Below are 19,409 nucleotides of genomic sequence, written 5' to 3'. Positions count from 1 at the left end.
CACGCCGCCACCATGGCACCGTCGTCCGTACCGCCGAATCCGACCGCGCACAATGTCGCCCAGCTGCTGCCGAAGCTCAACGATGAAGATCCCGACTTCCGCTTCATGGCCCTCAGCGATTTACACGACATTCTCGTGGTAGCTCACTCGGGCTTTCTCCAGCACGATGATGTCACGTGTGCGAAGACAGTGGAGGGGCTGCTTCATACATTGGTAGACACGAATGGAGAGGTGCAGAATCAGGCAGTCAAGTGCTTGGGTCCCTTCGTGAACAAGATTCCGGATAAGATCCTGTGTCCGATGATCGAGAAGCTCTCCAACCTGCAGACAGACAACACTGTGGACCAGTCAATACCTTCACTGGCACTCCGAGAGGTCGTCGTCTCCCTCCCACATGCTACCAGCGGCGTATCGCGTAGCCGGCCCGTCCTCGATGCATACAACGCGATCAGCAAAGTGTTGATCCCACGCCTCGTGGGCTACCAGGTCATTCAGCCATCACAACAAGGCCTGCCCAAGGTTCCCAAGGGCATGCTACAGGTAGACTTGGAGAAGGGTACTGACAGCAATGCCATTGACGTCTTGACCGAGGTCGCACGATGCTTTGGTCCTATGCTGCAGGATGCTGAGATCAATGCGCTGCAAAAGATCACATTCGAGATCCTCGAGAACGAGCGTGCCAGCTCCATGATGAAGAAGAAGTCTGTTACCGCCATCTCCACGCTGGCAGGCTATTTCTCCGACCAGCTGTTGAGCAGCTTCCTGTCGCGTGTTATTGAGCTCCTCCGTGACCCTCATTTGACGCGCACCAAGCGAAAGCTCTACATCACTATCCTCGGCTCCATGGCTCGGTAAGTAAATTCCATGAGCGATGTGAAGCCAACAACTGACTGTGACAGCTCCATACCTCGCAAATTCGGACCGTACCTCCAAACGCTAGCACCCTTCGTCCTGAGCGCGCTCAGCTCACAAGAACAAGATGAAGAGATGGACACATCAGACGATGAGGGCGAGCGAGACCCGGAGATCGACGAAGTCCTCGAGGCTGCTTTGATCGCGCTGGAAGGCTTCCTGGCCTCGTGTTCCCAGGACATGCGCATGTACACGGACGAGACCATCGACGCTGCCACACGCTACCTCAAATACGACCCCAACGCGCTCAACGAAGACGACGATGAAGAGGACGACATGGGTAGTGATGACGAGGATCCGCTTGAGGGCGACGACTTCGAGGAAGAGGCTGGCTTTGACGACGATGAGGACGCCAGCTGGAAGGTCCGAAGATGCGCTACCAAGGTCCTCTACACTCTCATATCCACTCGGAGTAATGGCGACCTTCTGGAAGATGGGACTTTGTACAGCAAGGTGGCTCCAGCACTCATAACCCGTTTCAAAGAGCGGGAGGACTCCGTGCGACTAGAGGTCCTGGCAACGTTGTCGAACTTGGTCAAAAAGTCCGGCGATGGGCCAGCTCCCGTCAAGTTTGCAGACGAGCATGCTCAAGGCGGCGCAATGGGTCCTCCGCCTAGTTGCAAGCGCCGCAGGGGCGGAAGCGATGCAAGCATGTTCGATTTGCATGCGAACTCTTCCTTATCCATGGGCTTCGACTCACCCGCACGATCATCAACACCATCCGTGGGCCCGCAGGCTAGCCTTTCAAAGCTCAGCCCTGATATTGTCAAGGGCATTTCGCAGCTTCTCAAACAGGCATCGTGTCCACCCAGCACAAAGCAGGCTTCTGTGGTTCTGATCAAGGATATCGTTATTACTCAGCGAGGAGGTCTCGAGTCGTACCTGCACCAACTCATCGAGCCCGTCATCGAGGCCGCAAAAACTACGAGTGGATCTACAAGCAGCGCTTCTGCGACAGCAAACAGCCTTCGAACGCAGGCCCTGCAGCTCATTGGCGCGATCGCTGACACACATTCCTCCAAGGCGATCCAACCATACCTGCCGGCCATTGTTGATGCTTTACTCAAGAGTGTGAAGGACAAGTACAGCAAGCTGTCTATCGAGGCACTTGCAGCAACAGAGCAGGTATTGAAGGCTCTGACACCGCCTCGCTCAGCATCGTCTGGATCGCACAATCAAGAGCACGTGGAGCAGCTATACGAGGCATTGATAAACCGGATATCTGCTAACGATGCTGACCTGGAAGTGCGCAAGAGCGCTCTCCATGTCTTAGGCCTACTCCTGGGTAGAAGCTCAGGTACCGAAGGTTTACTTTCGTCCCAAAAGCGGACCTCTGGACTGGACCTCCTGGGAGATCGCCTGAAGAATGAGCTTACACGTCTTGCTTCCGTTCGTGCCATTGACTCGATTGCTGCGCATACTAAAGCCGACGGTGAGCTATCTGCCAAGTGGGTGCGCAGTGTTGCTCTTGAGCTTGCAGCACAACTGCGCAAGGCCAGTCGAGCGTTACGTGGTGCAAGTCTGAGTGCGCTGCGGACTCTTTCATTGAACCCACACTCTCGGAGTCAGCTGGATGGCCAGAGTAAAGCACAAATTGTTGATGCGTTGTTACCACTACTCGCTGCTGTCGACTTACACTTGCTGGGACCCGCACTGATAGTTTTGGCTACATTCGTCAAGGACGACGCGCGAGGCATCATGACACCACAACTAAATGCTGCCCTTTGTCAAGTGGTGCAGGGCTCAATCAGTGGCACTTCCTTAGATGCATTGCTCAAACTCGTACGCACGATTGGCGAGCAGCACGCTGGTCAAGAGTTGATGCGGTCACTGCTTCAAGAAGTCGGCGTCGGAGGTTATCCTGAAGTTGTCGGCAAGGTGATTGGAAACCTCCTCGTCTATGGCGGCAGCAGTGTTGGTGTAAAGCTTGAACAGTTTGTCCAAGAGCTCGAAACAGCACCAGACGACAAGCGCAAATGCCTTGCCCTGGTTGTGCTTGGAGAGTCCGCTCTTCGTCTCGGCGCAGAGTCCCCCATCGACCCCAAGCTGTTCATCAAGTTCTTCAATGCGCGCTCTGAACAGGTGCCTCTAGCTGCTGCCGTCGCTCTTGGACGAGCGGGTGCTGGCAATGTCAGCAAGTACCTCCCCATCATCCTCTCCACAATGGGACAGGCCTCTGCTCCCCAGTATCTTCTGCTCCACTCCATCAAGGAGATCCTCCAACAGGAGGACACAGAGTCTGAGATCATTCCATATGCGTCCACACTGTGGCAGAACCTCATCGCTGCTTCTCAGCTGGAGGACAACAAGGCGATCGGCGCAGAGTGCATCGGCAGATTGACCATCATTGATCCCAAGACGTACCTTCCTCAACTTCAAGTAAGTCTCAACTCGTCGCGATTCAACAGCACAATTACTGACTAATAACTACAGGCGTTCTTGAACGATCGAAAAGGAAGCGTGCGCGGCATGGTCATCTCAGCGCTTCGCTACACATTCTCTGACACCGACGAAGCGTATGACGAGTATCTACGACCACTCGTTGTGCCTATGTTGGTCCAAATGCTCAATGAGCCTGACCTAGAGAACCGCCGCTTAGCTCTCATGACTTTCAACTCTGCAATGCACAACAAGCCTGACATCATCCTACCGGCCCTGGACCAGCTGCTTCCACTAGCCATGAAGGAGACTGTCATCAAGCCGGAGCTCATTCGCGAAGTGCAAATGGGTCCCTTCAAGCACAAGGTCGACGACGGTCTCGAGATCCGCAAGAGTGCTTACGAGACCTTGTACGCTCTGCTTGAGACCTCCTTCTCTCGGCTATCACCCATCGAAGTGTCCGAATTCTTCGACCGCATCGTTGCCGGTATTACGGACGAGCATGATATCCGCATCCTGTGCAACCTCATGCTCACCAAGCTCATGGTCGTTGCACCAGACCAGGTGCATGCGCGCCTCGACTCTATCGCGGACAACTTCCGCGCCGTCTTGACCATCAAGCCCAAGGAGAATGCTGTCAAGCAAGAAGTCGAGAAGATCCAAGAAGGCGCAAAGGGCGTTCTGAAGACCAGCGTGACTCTGAACAAGCAGATGGGCACCGAAGGCGTCGTTAGCACCACTCAGGACGACCCACAACTCCGCGTCTGGACCAACTACTGGGACTGGGTGTCCAAGGAGCATGCTGCGGGACTCAAGTCGGTCACAGACGATCTGAAAGAGCGTGATCGCTAGTCACGTTCCGAGTCTTTCTGAAGGTGCAGAGACAAGACGACTAACCCTAAGCCTTGACAGCCTCTTACGATCATACATGTCACATGTTGCGTGATCTTGGTGTCGAATGACTCAACGAGGTGAAGCAAAGCTCGAGAGGGAGCTTTTGCAAAGACTTGCATGGCGTTAGCACAGAGTAGTGTTAGCATAGCTAGCGATTGGGCGTGCGATATTGGAGACGAATAGAGGTCAAATGCAAAAAGTGAATACGACACCAGTTGACTTTTAATCTCGAAAGCGTGATTGTCACTCGCTATGCCAAATATTTGCAAAAACACGTTTGGGCGAGCACGTGCAACTTTTTTGTTACATTGTCTCGTCAGACATGAATTTCCTGACGTGAAATAAGGTGAGATTGGCTACTTTGGATAAGACACACGGCTGCATTATCGTTGTCAAAGGTAACGGTGACTTCTCTTTACGTGTCTAGGACTGTTCTCTTGTAACACTGGACATATTTGAGGAGCGACTCCATGCTTATCCTCTGTCGTCGTGCACTTTTGTTTGCAGTTCCGGTAGGATAAAACAGTCTTGGTGGGGAGCTGGCTGGGAGCTATTTGCAGACATTTTAGTCACCTGGCAGAAGTAGTATTCATGTAGGGAAGAGTTGTAAATAACTCAAATGCTGAGAGCAGTGCATAGCTTTGTTTCTGTGTGGATTGATCGAATGATTAGGCTATTAGCATGTGTTAGCGTGTGCCAAGTGTCCCACCAGAGCTGCAAATATACAGGAAAAATTATTGCTCGAGTAGTTATGCTGTTGGGGTGGTACGCTGCGTGTCATAGGACATAATTTTTAACGCCAGTCATTAATTAGGGGTTGCAAATAAACGACTTGTCACTTTTAATCTTGTCATCAAAAGTGCCGGTGACGTCTTGTTAGCATATCCACGTCTTTAAAGAGGTTCTTTTATAGCTGTGTCATCCTGGTCGACGGCCAGGGTTTATTCTTAGCGAGGACGATCCGATTTCGGCCAGTCGGTAGCATTACCGGAGGTATGTGGGGATCGCGAGAGACGTGATGCTGTTGGCGAAGGATAGGGTCGTTATGGGTTGGCATATGTCCTGAGCAGCGTTTGGTTCAAACCGTGAACCCGCATGTAGAGTGTCAGTGCCTCAGTACTCCGGTCCGTTCTTCATCAGCAGTAGTGAATGTTATAGGTTTGAGACTCCGGTGGTGGCCTGATTAATGGTATTTTAAGAAGTACCAGGAGCGGCTCGGTCAACTCAGGTTGAGGAAGGTGATGGAGGGGCTTTGACCAGGGGTATCTGTTCGACGTAAAAGGAGGTGCGAAGCTCAGTCGTTATCCTAACCACGCGCGTGCGTCGTGAATTCATCGATGCCTAGCAGCACAAGACGAGTTCCACGATCGATTCCAGAATGTTCAAGAAACTGACTTGGGATTTCACAAATTCGGAGCAGAAGTCTTCGTCTCGATGTCTCGTCCGGCTAAGACGTTGAACTTTCGGACCTATTTCGCTTTACTTTACTGTATTCGGCATAGCACGATACGCGAGCGTGAACGGCAGGGGTTACGCGACGTGAACATGGTACGTCACTTCGGCTTCGACTCCGAGCCCACTACTTTTCCACAAGACATATTTTGTGGATTAATCATTCAAGATGGATATCTCCTCCATTATGAACGACACCTCGCGGCCGTCAGAAAATAGCAGGCCCAACAACATTAGCGTGGATGCGTCCGTCCTGCACGATGCCATCGACTCCGCGACCATAGACCGCTTACGGACAGTACTGCGCGCGATATGTACGGAGAACACAGCTGCGTTCAAGCTAGCGTGCGACCATTTGCTTGTCGTTCAGGGTGCGGATGGTGATACCGACACGAAGAGGAAACGAGACGAGCGATTGCAAAGATTTGAAATCTGCGAGCAATGCCAAGAAGAATACGACGTCCTGGACAACCCGGACGACGCGTGCGTGTGGCATCCAGGTAAGAACTATGCTTGTAACTGCCGTCTTCGATTGCTGAGTTGACACGTGAAACTAGGTGAAACGGAGCCAGACTTCGAAGGTGACTTCTGGGCAGACCATGATGAAGATTGTCATGGCGAAATCGACTCGGAATGGGCGAGGAAAGAGTATCCCGAGGGCTTTGTGTATAGCTGTTGTGATGCAAAAGCGAACGAGGAAGGGTGTCAAATGGATGCTCATAAGCCGATAATCAACTCGAAGAAGTCTAAGACGCGATCTTAGCATATCTGTCAAAAAGCTGGTCCTTGGGAGTTGATCGCTGTTCATAAATTGAGCAAATCATAAGACGGAACGTGGAGGAAAGAGAGACGGGGTAAGGACGCGGAGCGGGTGGCCTAACCGAGGCCCCGCCAATATTTGGTTTCTGAAAATAAACCATGATTATTTTCCGCTCGCCCTTGTCAAGCAACAGACCTCACTGGATCCACTGATGTTAAAAAGGCCAGTGCACCAAATGGGGGTGACGTACGCTACCAAGCAATGTAGCTAGTGGACAGGGTCCTTCTTTTAACGATTTTGGTGGGGCTCCAAAGACGATGTGAAGTCGCTCAGGAACGGAGTACAGTATTGCCGGCATCACAAGAATGGCCTAGGCGCATTCTCAGCTGACACTTCTCAGCCTGCCCACAAAAGCCACTGTGCCCGTTGTTTCTGTCGAGTAACAAGCTTCTTTCTAGGACGATATGGCAGTCAAGATGACGTCGCAAGTGAGTGTTCCTTCCGTCTTAAGTGCAGCGTCTCCAGTTCCCGGCTGATTTCAGAGCGGGATCCTTCCATAGAATGGCATCAATCCTACAAGGCCGATCCACACAGGACAGGATTCCTAGACCTCCCTCTTGAGATCAGAGACTACATCTACAGCTACGCATTGCGTGTCGAAGGGGCCATATTCATGTACTCTCCCAACCTCTACAGCAACCGACGCCCAATCTACAAAGCCCGCATCGTTCGTCATGGGAATCAAGGCCCTATCGAACCACAACGCCTGGGAAGATGCATCGCTCTATCCATGTTGCAAACATGTAAACAGCTACATGCGGAATGTAGTCTCGTCTTCTATGGAGAAAACATCTATCGTCTTGGTCCCCTCAACGATATAGACACATCACTTGTGTATCGTCAACTTGTCCGTCACGTCGTCTACATCGCCGATGCCGATTTGCGCATTTACCAAACCAACCTCGATGAAGTCAACTACGGCTGGACGCGCCGTCTCTGGCCTAGCATAATCTCCGGCGGAACAGCCACCCTAGAGCGCTATCCAAATGTCGAAACAGTGACCATCACGCTGACGTCGCCGAGGTATGTACACCATCGGCCATGGCGACCAGCATTCTTCGCAGTGTACAACAAGACGAGGGCACAGAGAATTGCCTATGCCGTCAGATGGCTGCAGCCAAGATGTCCTTTGCAAAATGAACGACTGAGAGAGTGTCTGAGGGTGGAGATGCATACGCCTCCTTGGGAGGCGCTGAGTAAAGAAGACTTCAAGGATGCCTGGTTTGCGGATGCTGTTGAGGAAGACGATTGGGATTTTTCGGAGTTCGCGGAGGCTTTCCGGGTTGTGAAGAGTTTGAAATGATCTTTGACTTGGCCTGGAGACTTTCGAGTCGAGCGAATTGCGGCATTCAGTCGACATCATGGATGGGTTTTTGGACCAGATTGCACGGGCATGGACCCCATTAACGTCTCCTACACTTGTGGAATCATAATTCCCGATTTACCACAACTACTTGGGTGGCTTATGTCGGCCAAGTCAGCGCCCCTAGCAGTAACGCCGGACTTCGATAACCCAAGTCGGACTGCGGACGCAAGAGCATACGAGGGAAGACCGCGTGGGAAGAAATTTGGTCAAGAGAAAAAGGGTGAAAAGCCCACCTAAAGGTGGCAAACAATCAGGATGAAGACCTTGGCTACATGACGGTTCGTTGCATCTGCACTTATACTGCGTCCGAACCTTCCTCGTCTCTCTGGAAGCGATCTTTTGCCAGGCGTGTAGAAAGAGCGTGAGAGCATGGTTAACGGGGATAGGAATTAAGATTGTCTCATCCAGAGAGAGGCTGCCGATTTTCAGACATTCTGGTTTAACTTTTTAATTTTCTAGCACTTGCTGGAGTAGCTTTCGAAACATTGTCTCACTTCACAGGATGTCTCTCGTTGCCGGTATGGCTACTTCAAAACTTGTGCTCATATCTCTTCCTTTCCCAACAATCACATTGTCGATAATGAGTCCACTTAATACAATCAACCTCAAAGTGGCCTTCCCCAGTCTGTTCCTCGCTCTCGATCACCTCAAAGAAGACCAGTACGAAGTAGGATGGCTTTTAGGTCTCGTGAGCCATATCGCATAAGTTCTCATCATACCACGCGTTCTTTTCGCTGATCTTGACACTCACCTTACACACATCCGCGGTCATGCGGCTGCATACTTGATGACTTCCACTGCCTGTAGGGAGAACGAAGCATGGCCCGTTGTCGACATAGACGAACTTGCGAATGTCGTACGCATCATTCACGACTTTTATGTGCTGACAGCATCGCCGATCCAATCACCATCATCGAGTGCAGTCAGTATGAGTACCGAACAATGGTCGACAACATCGAACGTATGTTTGTCGATATTGTGTACAAGGTAGTGGCTGAGAACTCGCACAACGGCGATTACCAATGTGCCGAGATGCTAGTGCTTCAGTGGGGATGGGACGACGGTAAGTTGTTGTTGAGTCGAGCAGCATATACAGTACTGACCAATATGACAGCTCGGGACCTAAAACGCGACGATCTGAATAACACCACGGCAACACGACCACACATCACTTCGGCTCAGGGAATGGTCATGATACATACGGAGGTTGCCACCACTTTACATCCTTCACCGGTGCAGTACGAAACAGATGAGACGAACGTCGAATACACGCCCCTTGGGCCACACATCCCACTGGAAGAGTTCAGCATGCCTTGTGAGGACTTGTTCGCGCCAGACGACCATTGCGGAATATGCAATGAACGACTAATTGGCCCAGTAAACTGCGAATTGGTACGCGCTATATGTCAGGCAAGACATCCTTTCCATGAAGACTGCCTGAATGAGTGGGTGAACCACAGTGCAATGCCCAACGCGAATACGTGCCCGCTCGACCGGGAAGTTCTCTGCGAGGGATGAGGGAGAATGCACAAAGTACGGCAGCTGTAGGGAACTTACGACGGAGACAGATTGGATGAAATTTTTGCCTTAAGTAAAGTCGTTGATTTCAGTGAAGTGTTGGTGTATCAAGCTTGTTGGAGTTACTTGTAGCTTTTTGTAGAACTTGACATTATGCGTTTTAATGAGCCACGTCTACGAAACTGACCTTTTGCATGTCCGTCCAAGGACTTTTTGCTCAACCTGTTTCCGAATATATGTCGTGGGTGGCCACAATGTCGCTTTTTCACTGTTGGAGAGAGTCATTGTGCATAAAATGGCCAGCACTGTACATTGTGTGCCAGCGTTGTGTTAGGAAAAAGTAGTACGGCTACACTGTTTCTCTGTACATTACATTGTTCGATCGACCCTTCCAAGCCTTCTTCTTCCGTGTCTCAGTCTATAAAGTGCTCCCCGACCACTGTTGTTATCTCATCTCACAAATTCAAGATAACTCAATGACACTCACCAGCATGTTCCGAACGATCTCCCCACCCGGAATCTACCGAAGCCCACGTTGGCGAATCGAACTTATAGCACATCGCTTGGTGCTTACTACGCAAGAGCAAGCTTTCGGTGATGCGATGCGGGAAAGCGCACCAAGCTTTTCCAGGGTGATGGCAAATGCCCTCAGAACCGGCCGCCATAACGAAGTTGGTGCGCTCCTCTTCAACATTATAGCGCGGTGTTGGGACCTGGATGCCTTCAAGAATGGGGTGGAGCGAACCCCCTTCCAGACATCTAGGTACTGCGCCTTGCTCCACTATGCTCTCAGGATGCTGTCTCCAGGACTTGACGCAGAGGACCTCGATTTTGAAGAGCTGCTTGCTTGGTTGCTTTCCGATGCCGGCCGAGTTTTCAGCTGCGACGATCTCAGTGTGAAAGGCAACATGTTTCGCGCAATACTGCTCAGTATGCGCTCTACCTTTCTCAAAGAGCTGACGTTTTCCCAGCACTGGCATGTGACATCCGGCTGTGAGCGTGCAAGCGTGCTGGGCTGTCCAGTCGCGGTTCCACTATGGCTTGTGGAAATGCGAGAACCTCCGCTGCCTGAAGTGCCAGAGGACATGTATCGTAATGTCGGCCCACCGATTGACATTCCAATGTTCTGCCAGTCTACGCCGAGCGTACCTACAAACACACCGTGCCCCATTTGCATCGCTGATGTGACAGCTGATACTAATGACGCGGGCCAGAAGCCAGTGGTCACCACCTGCGGCCACTATTTTCATGAACAGTGTCTAGATAGCTGGGTCAACGACTCTGCAATGTCGAAGTCTCATACTTGCCCTTCGTGTCGAGCAGTCATGTGCGTGGCTCGACCGCGCATACCAGCTGACACGCCACCGCTGGACTGGGTGTATTCAACGCTGCCAACGGGGCGCACTACCGTGGTAGTCCTCTACGGGCTACAGCTTATATAAGCAGCAAGTAGCTGAGAGTGAATAGGTAGGTCTTATAAGCGTAATAGTAATCGTCTAGGAGGTCGTATTACAGGCCTATTGTTAGAAATTGCAATAGAGGCTAGAGGCAGAGCTTAGAGGCGTTAGGCAGCTATAAGGAGTCTAGTTTTGTTAGTAATTTGCTCTAAAATTAGGACAGTGTAACGCGTCGTCGCGCCTAAGAGCCTCAAACGCTCCTAAAGGGGTAGCTAGGCGCGTTGCCTAGGTAAACGTCCTAGGTATATAAGAGCAACTGTACGCACCTAAATCGTTACTATAAGCTTATTTTTCTTACCTTCTTCTTGCTCTTAATACTATATCTTAAAACGCTCGTTTGCAATTAATTGCTACCTTCTCTAGGAGCCCTACTGTTATCTATTTAGCGTCTTCCTAAAGGCTTAAAACTAGCTCCTCTACCAGCCCCTCTAGCTAACTAGAGGCCTCCTACGATGAGAACACGTGATCTTGGCAGTACTACGATGTACAGCTCGTAGCCCTTACCTAGAGCGTCACCTTCGTAAGTAATTCACTCTATTATAGGCAGTAGCGTAGCTAACTGAGGCCTAAAACAGTCGTAGTACGCCCTGTTGGCAGCGCTGAGTGTATTACACATAGCTACATATCATTGTAGTGAGGTCGCGTTTGTCGAAGTAATGTCATATTTGTTGAGTAATTCACATCTTGCTGATCTTGTTGAAGAAATTGCCTAATGTACCTTAGCAATGAATCCGGATCGAAACAAGTGTCCCATCAAACTGTTTCTGACTTTGTATCCGTTGCTCTGGTGAATGTGTGCAGACTGCTACTATCTGTGATAGAGTCTGACTGATCGTGACTCAATTGTAGCGTGCCATACAGCAGTGCCCTCAGGTGAATGTCCATACTGGACCGATATCGCTCCCTATCAGAGCGTTTCTTCCTTTCAGCCCGCTTCTGCTCATCGTCAAAGAGCCCCGCCAGGCCGCACTGCAAACACTTCCCGCGTTTCTAGGTTAGAACCTTCACTACCGCGCGTGCAAACGAATCACAGGGCCGAGCGCCTTACTAGCGCCAAATACCCTTCGCCGACAGATATATAATCCCTCCTCAGTGCCCTCCTCTATCTTCTCTACGCTCCACTCCAACCTCTCCTCTACCATCTCTTCTGGAACAATCCTCTCAACTACCAACACTTCACCAACTTCGAGTCCATTGACAATGAAGTTCACTTCTGGCTCCCTCATGGGCCTTTGCCTCCTCGGCCTCAAGGTCACTGGTGTGCTTTCCGCCGCTCTCGAGGCCAACGTCAACGCCGGCTTGTAAGTTTCGTCTTGATCCGCCTCACTTCAATCACTCACAAACAAAACAGGGCCCGCGATGTTGCCGCGAACTACGCCGCTCTGGAGGCCGAGTGCGGTGATCTTGGCGTCATGGCTGTCCCTGAGGGCACCGACCCCAAGGACGTCCGTCACTGCGCTGAGCACCCCGAGGGCCGCAATCGCTACCCTTCCATCGACACCTCGACTGATCCCGAGGAGCCCCACAAGCTCAACGTCGTGGTTCGCGCCCCCGAGGCCGTGTCCGAGTCCGGCTCTTCTTCCGCCGAGGAGCTCTTCGGCCGCGACACCTTGGTCTGCAACAGCGACAAGTCTCCGTTCAACTGCAGCCATGGAGGATACTGCTGGCGCGAGTGTGGCTGGAAGAACGGCCCGTGGTGCTGGTTGGCTGGAGGCAATGGATCGGGCCCGTGGATGCGTTGCCGCCAGATGCGCGACTGCGACTACAACCGTGGCGGCAACTGCTGCGTCGGTGCCGGCTCTTGCGGCTGCGACTGCCGCAACAAGTAGATTCATATCTACTTCGACTACGCGGACCGGTCTTTAGGCCATTGGCGGAGAAGAAAAACTGAGCTACAACATGGCTCGAATCTCAGCAACATGTTAAGCGACCTCAACTTCAGTTAGAGATCTTCATAGGAGAATGACACAGTAGATGAGACAAATGTAACAAACGACAACAATGACTCTTTCTTGAACATGCATTGTGAAGTGAGTGATCCTGCTCTTCCATGGTACTCACACAACGAGCACTCTGCTTTAGAGGTCACGTCTGTTCGAGTCTTTCGAGCCTTGCTATTAAAAAAAAGAAAGTTTACGGTGACGATTTTGAAAAGAGAAGAAATCGAGTAACACTGCAAGTCACTGATGTACCTACCACCCACCTCACAACCTCACCAGTCAACCCACTCGAACCAAGTCCAGAAACAAGACACTTCCGAGCAAGCAATAACACATGCCATTACAAACATCCCAGCGCTCAAGAACTGCCCGCTTCACCAGCACATCCAACGTACTGAAGACGATTGTTGTCGGAATCCAGGACCAGAATTCGTATGCGTGCACAATCTTGTAGCCAAACACACTCACGACCAAGGTGCAGAAAGAGATGGTGAGGATATCAGCGAAGCCAGATACGTCGTTGTTCACAGGATTGACCAGCTAGGTGCCTACAATGGAGTTAATGGAGGACCACCCGACGCAAGGAATTTCCCTCCAACCCACCCCAACGACATGTCGTCCCCGCCAAGCCCCCCATCGCGATCACGATCTTTCCCCCCCCCAAAACCCTGCTCCTATCCATGCACATCAAACACTCGGCTGACCTCACACGCACATCATACAGAACACTCTAGAATCCAGACCGCCCTTCCATCTCCATCCGAGCCTTCGCAGAGCCTCCGCCTCCCCCTTCCCAATCCGGCAATTCCATCCCGCAACAATCGCATCACACCAGAAACACGAGATTGTGCACTTTCCCATGGCAGCGCGTTGGGCCGTCGCACCCTGGTCCTGGGAGGGCGAGGCAGGGACCCACTTTGTGTGTCATTGGTTTGCTGGCCCTGCGTTTGGGAGCGCTGGGGTGGACGGTTAGTGCGGCTGAAGAGAGCTTGGCGGGTGGTGTGGTGAGGATTGAGTTGTATGGGGTTTGGGTGGCGGTGAGGGTTGGTGGTATGTGGGAGTGCGATGATGGTAGTGGGAATATCGTTGTTGAGAGGATATCCTGGGTTTTGATGTTGGACATACAGATGTGAACAGTACTCGACGTGGGGATTGGCAGTGATTCACAGTATGGGATTTGAATGAATCATGTGAAAGCGTAGACATGTCTTGATTCTACTACTAAAACTAATTATTATGTATCAGGTATCCATTTCGTGATGCGACTATTTCAAGACTTTTCCTCCCAAACAAACGGAACGCCAGCTGGAAGATCATACAATGCAAGAGGGGCACACAATGGGCTCAACTCAAGCATGTCCAGCGCAAACCCAGGAACGCCGCATCGATGAGTAGTGATGAACAATGAGAATGCCAGAAATGTTGCAAATGGGGTATATCCTACACATAGTGCCGTTGATCCGCAGTCGAAGCAATTGAGAACATGTGAAGGAGATTCGTGAAATGCGAGTGGAGAGACATCGCGGGGGTATAATGTGAACTTGAAAGAAAGGGCAGAGAAAAACTCAGATACTGAAGCTACCAGATCGCGAGCTGATGGCGGACATTGGATCCTCGCACTCGTCCATGTAGGTGGGAGGGCTGCAAGGTACATCCTCATAGACGGGAGGCTGCTCCTCATCCCAAGCAATGCCCATTCCAGAGCGCTCGGTGAGAGTGAGGTGGAACTGGGTGCGGAGGACGCGTGCAGCACCAGTGGGGGTGGCTTTGGCTGAGCTTCTTGAGGGGCGCCCACTCCTCAGCAACAACCATTTCGATGATGAGGTTGTGCTTGACGCTCATGCCGTTCTGGCTGTCCATGTCGCAAAGCGGCTTTAAAGCCACGTTGCAGGCAGCGTTGAACTCGACGTCAATCTCGCCGCGCTCAAAATCTGTCTTCCAGCCAGTCTTGACCTCCTCGTTGGCGATGGCACGGACATCCTCGTGGAGAACGCCCTTACCTTCACCGCCAACTTTCTGGATGTGCTTGGTGCAGGCTGGGGCAATGAACTTCTGGGTCTCCTCGATGCGCCAGTTGAGCTTTCTCAGCCTCCAGCGAGTCTGAGAATCGGCCTTGTTCTGCACAATACCAGACAAGCGCATCTCGATAGGGAAGTCGCCAATCGGATGGATCACCGGGGGCAGCTTCACGGAAGCTGTCAGATTGGTGGGTGGGAAAATGCGGATGGAGTGCTTCTCGGGTCCGGGGAAGATGGCGCGCTTGACGTCAATGCTGCGCCTGTAGGTGATCTTGTCGCCATTGGCCAAGGTAGCGACCGCCGAAAGGTAGTAGTCCAAAGTGGCAAGGTTTCCATGCGTGGTTGCGGGCAGGTGACCTGGCAGCAAATGGCTGAAGGGGTAGCTGTGTGACCCGTGACGAAGAGACGCGGGGTGCGTCAGAAACTCCCAGGTGTGGATTTCGGTCGTCTGAGCGCTGCAGTCTGGACAGTGGGGTGCAACAGGCTTCTTGGTGGATACGATGGCCAGTAGGCGCATCTCAAACTTGTTGATGGTGACGTATGGCTCGTGGATGCTCATCATCAGCTGGCCAGAGAAAATGGCGCCAGTGGACGATTGGGCGCTGTTGTAGAAGACGATTGGTGGAGACTCGACGCTCATGTTGAGCGTTGCGGCCGCCTGGGCTTCCACTTTGGGACTCGCCTTGGGGCTTTTCTTGTCGGCATTGTGCTTGTCGTGGCGCTTGAAGATGTCCATGACGAGCGACTCTTGCGATTTGCTGGTTCCCTTTACCGCAGGAGCTTCGTAGGAATAGACTGGGGGGAAGAGAGGTGCGGTGTGGGTCTTTGACGGTTTGTCCAATTTAGGCAACGGTGAAGGTGCCACCCTGGCGAGGGAGGACAGTAAACGGCCGGGCATGATAAGAGAATCTGGGGTAGGGCTGAGATTCGCTGATGTGAGTGGGTGGTGTGGGTGGAAAAGCTGCGAGATAAGAGCAACTTTAAAGCAAAGTGTGTATCTCCGGGGAGGCGATATGCACGGGTGGAGGCGCTGAATGCGGCGTTCAAGAATTGATCTTGTGAGAGTTAAGGTGGTGAGTAAGGTTTTGCGGCAGGAACATATTCCAAAGAACGATCTCTGAGCAGGAGCAGATCTGGGGCAGCACAGGACTTTATTTAAAGGGCTATACACGAAGTTTTACATGAGAGAAATCGATGACTGGGCGCCTCGAGCATGCCATCATGGTTAACTCAGACCCAAGCTTTTCTCACACGGCGCTAGCCAGGAGCGGCCTCAGATCCCTGCGCATGTCGCGATTTTCGGGTCAGGAGGCAAGCGCGCACGGCCTGCCGCTTCTCTCGTGATCGCCCAGTAGCGACGCCGAGTAGACCTCGGGAGAAATAACACCACGCCAGCATCACCGTGAGATGAGAACAGCAGCACGCTCAGCTGCACACGCATCACCAGCAGCGCGCGCGCAGTACCCTCGGTCGGCCACGACGCTCGCCCTGACCGACCATTTGATGACCGCACTAATCCACTTTCGTTTCATCACAGTTTTCTCTGACCCAGCCTGTGCCAATGCGACGTCGTGGCTTGAGCCCGGGCAACACGCTGTGGCTCGCCGACGGCCTTGGATCCCAGATCGCATCATCCTACCATTCTACCACCCTACCAACATCCCCACCGAAACTGAAAACTCTGGGGTGCTCACCGACGCACTACGGTACACAGACCCACTGCCCATGACCATTCGTCCACGCGGTTGTGATGCGCGGTTCCCCGCAGTCTGGCGTTGGCTGGCGTTGTGCCTGTCTCGAAAGGGCGACATCATGGATGCGCAATTGAGCATCTCCGTGGAAGAACACGATGCCGGACCCTCTGCCACTCATCACCGAGGCGCGCATCGTCGCGGCTGCAACCACCTGACCATATAATTACCCGCCTGCAATGACATCCTGAGCACGTTGCTAATTGTGCAACGTCTTCAGCCCTCAGTCGTGCTTTCGCAGCATCGTGATTTACATGCCAAGGCGCCGGCGTTAGGTAATGCTGCGAAAATTTTCCAGCTTCCGTCCACCAAGCACTGGTGCCCGTGGTAGGACTGCGCTCCACATGCTCCCAAGATCCTTTACAGCGTCTTACCCGGCCCGCTTTTTCTGTACCTGGCGAGCACTTCGTGTCAGGGCATCCACATGTTGAGGGACCAGACTGGTCTTTTGCCTAGCAATTACTCGATCGCAACCAGCATTCGTGCCAGTTTCGTCGCGTGCGGCTAGACGCAAGCAGCTTCACCGTCGGACTGGCCCGACATGGCAACTGAACGCGGCGGACGCTGGATCTGATGCCCCAAGCTCGACAGGTTCCCAAAACACCAAGGCAGAAATCTCACGATATCTCGCTTAGCCACCCACAAGCAAGGCTCTGCCCTGCCTGCGCAGCATGCCTAGCCAGATCGGGAAAATGTTTGACAACGGTCGCATAATGTTGTGGGATCTGACGAACAAATCGCGTTGTTCTATGCGACACGTTCCTAGTTTTGCCTTTCCGGCCATCAGCCTCAGATTCCGTCGGTCAAACCTGTCGCATCAGTATGCCACGCGTGGCATGTGAAATATGATGTCGAAATTCACCATGCAACTGTCGCCATCCAATCGCCTGCAGAACGTGCCATGTCACCATACTTTCGCAATTACAGCACATCTCACCGCCCCTTGACCTTGCATCCATTCTCGCGCACGCCAGGTGGAATGTTCGCACAAGCTTCGAGAAACTCGCGCGGCTCTTCTCCCGTAGTGCAGGGGCTCAGGGTCTGAAGTCTCGACTGCCTCTCGGATGAGGTTCCTAACGGGCCGATGTCGAACACCAACGGAGCTTGGGACTGGCTTGGTCACGGGCGAGCTCGTTCCACGGTGAAGAGGCTGAACTCCCTGCGCACTGGAACAAGCCAGACCCCTTGGTGTTGCGGCAATTCAAGGTCGGTGTTCGGACTCGCATCCTCGCTCTCCTCGCATTCCGAACTCCGTCTGGACCTTCTCCTTCTGAATCTGACCAACATGGTGCGGCGTCGGCCGAGCTCTGGACTGAGCACCTCACTTATTACTGCCGGCCACTATACCCGGCGACCAAGACAGAGGGATTTGCTGACGGTGCTGACGATAGACCTTTGACTCACCTCAAGCACTCCATTGCCGCAGAACAGATCCGTACAGTTCCCTGTTTGTGCGGTGCGGTGCTGACTGTTTGCTCATTACAGCAGTACCGAAGAAGGCCACAATGGCTGGTAAAAGGTATCATGAGACACCGTGGGGACATATCAGTACTTTGATCCACTCTTCAACTGTGTCGAACACGCAATGTTGAACGAATTCTCGCATGACAACTAGGTACAGACCAAGTATTCATCTGTCAACGAATCCACACTACAGGTACAGCACACCGGATTAGATTCAGCAGGCATGTTTCACGACGCTACTACTCAACCATGTATATCTCACGATAGCACTATGTTGGCAGGCATCCTCACCGGACAGCTAGCAACAGGTACAGTACTAGTATGTGTATGTAAGTTTCACAACTAGCTCGATCACGCCACGGACCGTTTGCAAATCATGATGATCAGGTCGAGTTACAGTACTTTAGTGGGTTGGGTACAGCATCTCCACTGTCAAATTAGGCCCGACTAATCTCTGCTCAAAATTGCTCCAGAAATTTCTGGGTTGGGTTGGAACTCGCAATTGCTGAGCTTGTTTCAGCTCCTGGCCGCAAATGTCAGTATGACGTTCGGTTGCTAAATCTCACGATCGGTATGCATGCTGGAACGTAGAATTAGGCATGTGCAACAATTCATTCAGATCGTGCTATATGCCATGTGGTACACCACCCCTTCCCTTTTCAGTGTCCGGGCCATCATGTTCCATGCTCGTGTCGTAGCGAATCGTTTACTCGTCATCATCCTCAGCCTCGTCGTTGACGACGTTGAAGAAGCGGAGCTCGTAGACGCCCTTGGAGGTGGAGACGACGCGGAGCCAGTCACGGAGCTGCTGCTTCTTGAGGAACTTCTTTGTGCTATTTCCAATTGTCAGAATGGCGTCTTTTTCAAATGCGCATTTTCGTGTGGCGTAGACGTACAGGTACTTCAAGTAGCGGCCGGAGAACTCCTGGTGCGCAATGACCTCGATCTTTCCATCGCCCTGCTGGGAGATGGCAACGGTGTCGCCAAGGTTACCGGTGCGGCCCTCAACCTTGATGCGGTCGTGCAGGAACTTCTCGAATGCCTGGATGTCGAAGATCTTGTCGTTGACGGGCTGCGAGCAGTTGATGATGAACTGTAACGAATTACATCGTTAGCCTCCCACTCCTCATAACTCATCTCCCTGGAATGGTGCGCAGGAGTGGTTTTGTTGGAGACGTACCTTCTTGGTCACCTTCTGACCCTTCTTGGCAGCAGCGCCGGACTTCTTCTACATTGCGAATAACCTTAGCCTACTGTTCTATGCATGAGGGAGCGCAGTTTGCTCAGCCCAGCGGACAGCAAAGCGGTGGTGTACATACGGTTGCGGGAGCCATTGTATGGGATGTGTGTGTGGGAGCGCAAAGAAGTGGATATCCTGCGTCAAAGGGTGTGTGTGTGTGAGGATGTCCAAGTTCGCGACGACAGCTAATTTTGCGAG

General features: G+C 52.3%; 9 protein-coding genes across 9 annotated transcripts; 7 read left to right on the top strand and 2 right to left on the bottom strand.

Annotated features, from left to right (window-relative positions):
• Positions 1-12: 12 nt before the first annotated feature.
• SNOG_10271 (hypothetical protein) lies at positions 13-4,143 on the top strand (the record flags this gene model as incomplete). Its single annotated transcript, XM_001800498.1, has 3 exons — positions 13-851; positions 900-3,291; positions 3,346-4,143. 3 exons carry the CDS (start codon positions 13-15, stop codon positions 4,141-4,143), a joined length of 4,029 nt encoding a protein of 1,342 aa, XP_001800550.1.
• Positions 4,144-5,806: 1,663 nt separating this feature from the next.
• On the top strand, positions 5,807-6,400 carry SNOG_10270 (hypothetical protein; the record flags this gene model as incomplete). Its single annotated transcript, XM_001800497.1, has 2 exons — positions 5,807-6,137; positions 6,195-6,400. 2 exons carry the CDS (start codon positions 5,807-5,809, stop codon positions 6,398-6,400), a joined length of 537 nt encoding a protein of 178 aa, XP_001800549.1.
• A 461-nt stretch (positions 6,401-6,861) lies between these two features.
• SNOG_10269 (hypothetical protein) lies at positions 6,862-7,760 on the top strand (the record flags this gene model as incomplete). Its single annotated transcript, XM_001800496.1, has 2 exons — positions 6,862-6,885; positions 6,909-7,760. The coding sequence occupies 2 exons, from the start codon at positions 6,862-6,864 to the stop codon at positions 7,758-7,760; spliced, it is 876 nt and encodes a 291-aa protein (XP_001800548.1).
• A 565-nt stretch (positions 7,761-8,325) lies between these two features.
• Positions 8,326-9,341, top strand: SNOG_10268 (hypothetical protein; the record flags this gene model as incomplete). Its single annotated transcript, XM_001800495.1, has 4 exons — positions 8,326-8,483; positions 8,631-8,784; positions 8,811-8,886; positions 8,938-9,341. 4 exons carry the CDS (start codon positions 8,326-8,328, stop codon positions 9,339-9,341), a joined length of 792 nt encoding a protein of 263 aa, XP_001800547.1.
• A 491-nt stretch (positions 9,342-9,832) lies between these two features.
• On the top strand, positions 9,833-10,783 carry SNOG_10267 (hypothetical protein; the record flags this gene model as incomplete). The annotated part of the gene is made up of 1 exon (XM_001800494.1): positions 9,833-10,783. One exon carries the CDS (start codon positions 9,833-9,835, stop codon positions 10,781-10,783), a length of 951 nt encoding a protein of 316 aa, XP_001800546.1.
• A 1,215-nt stretch (positions 10,784-11,998) lies between these two features.
• On the top strand, positions 11,999-12,627 carry SNOG_10266 (hypothetical protein; the record flags this gene model as incomplete). The annotated part of the gene is made up of 2 exons (XM_001800493.1): positions 11,999-12,099; positions 12,150-12,627. 2 exons carry the CDS (start codon positions 11,999-12,001, stop codon positions 12,625-12,627), a joined length of 579 nt encoding a protein of 192 aa, XP_001800545.1.
• A 1,676-nt stretch (positions 12,628-14,303) lies between these two features.
• On the bottom strand, positions 14,304-15,976 carry SNOG_10265 (hypothetical protein; the record flags this gene model as incomplete). Its single annotated transcript, XM_001800492.1, is given in 3 exon segments — positions 14,304-14,514; positions 14,534-15,579; positions 15,938-15,976. 3 exon segments carry the CDS (start codon positions 15,974-15,976, stop codon positions 14,304-14,306), a joined length of 1,296 nt encoding a protein of 431 aa, XP_001800544.1.
• A 1-nt stretch (position 15,977) lies between these two features.
• Positions 15,978-16,673, top strand: SNOG_10264 (hypothetical protein; the record flags this gene model as incomplete). The annotated part of the gene is made up of 2 exons (XM_001800491.1): positions 15,978-16,059; positions 16,177-16,673. 2 exons carry the CDS (start codon positions 15,978-15,980, stop codon positions 16,671-16,673), a joined length of 579 nt encoding a protein of 192 aa, XP_001800543.1.
• Positions 16,674-18,566: 1,893 nt separating this feature from the next.
• SNOG_10263 (hypothetical protein) lies at positions 18,567-19,397 on the bottom strand. The gene is made up of 4 exons (XM_001800490.1): positions 19,291-19,397; positions 19,152-19,199; positions 18,868-19,064; positions 18,567-18,804 (listed from the first exon to the last, which is right to left on the bottom strand). Exons 1-4 carry the CDS (start codon positions 19,303-19,305, stop codon positions 18,678-18,680), a joined length of 387 nt encoding a protein of 128 aa, XP_001800542.1. The 5' UTR covers positions 19,306-19,397; the 3' UTR covers positions 18,567-18,677.
• Between the last annotated feature and the right edge of the window lie 12 nt (positions 19,398-19,409).

This window comes from Parastagonospora nodorum (assembly GCF_000146915.1).
Source record: "Parastagonospora nodorum SN15 chromosome Unknown scaffold_16, whole genome shotgun sequence".
NCBI lineage: Eukaryota > Fungi > Ascomycota > Dothideomycetes > Pleosporales > Phaeosphaeriaceae > Parastagonospora > Parastagonospora nodorum.
Note: the sequence above shows the minus strand (reverse complement) of the source record. Positions and strands in the feature narration are given on the sequence as shown.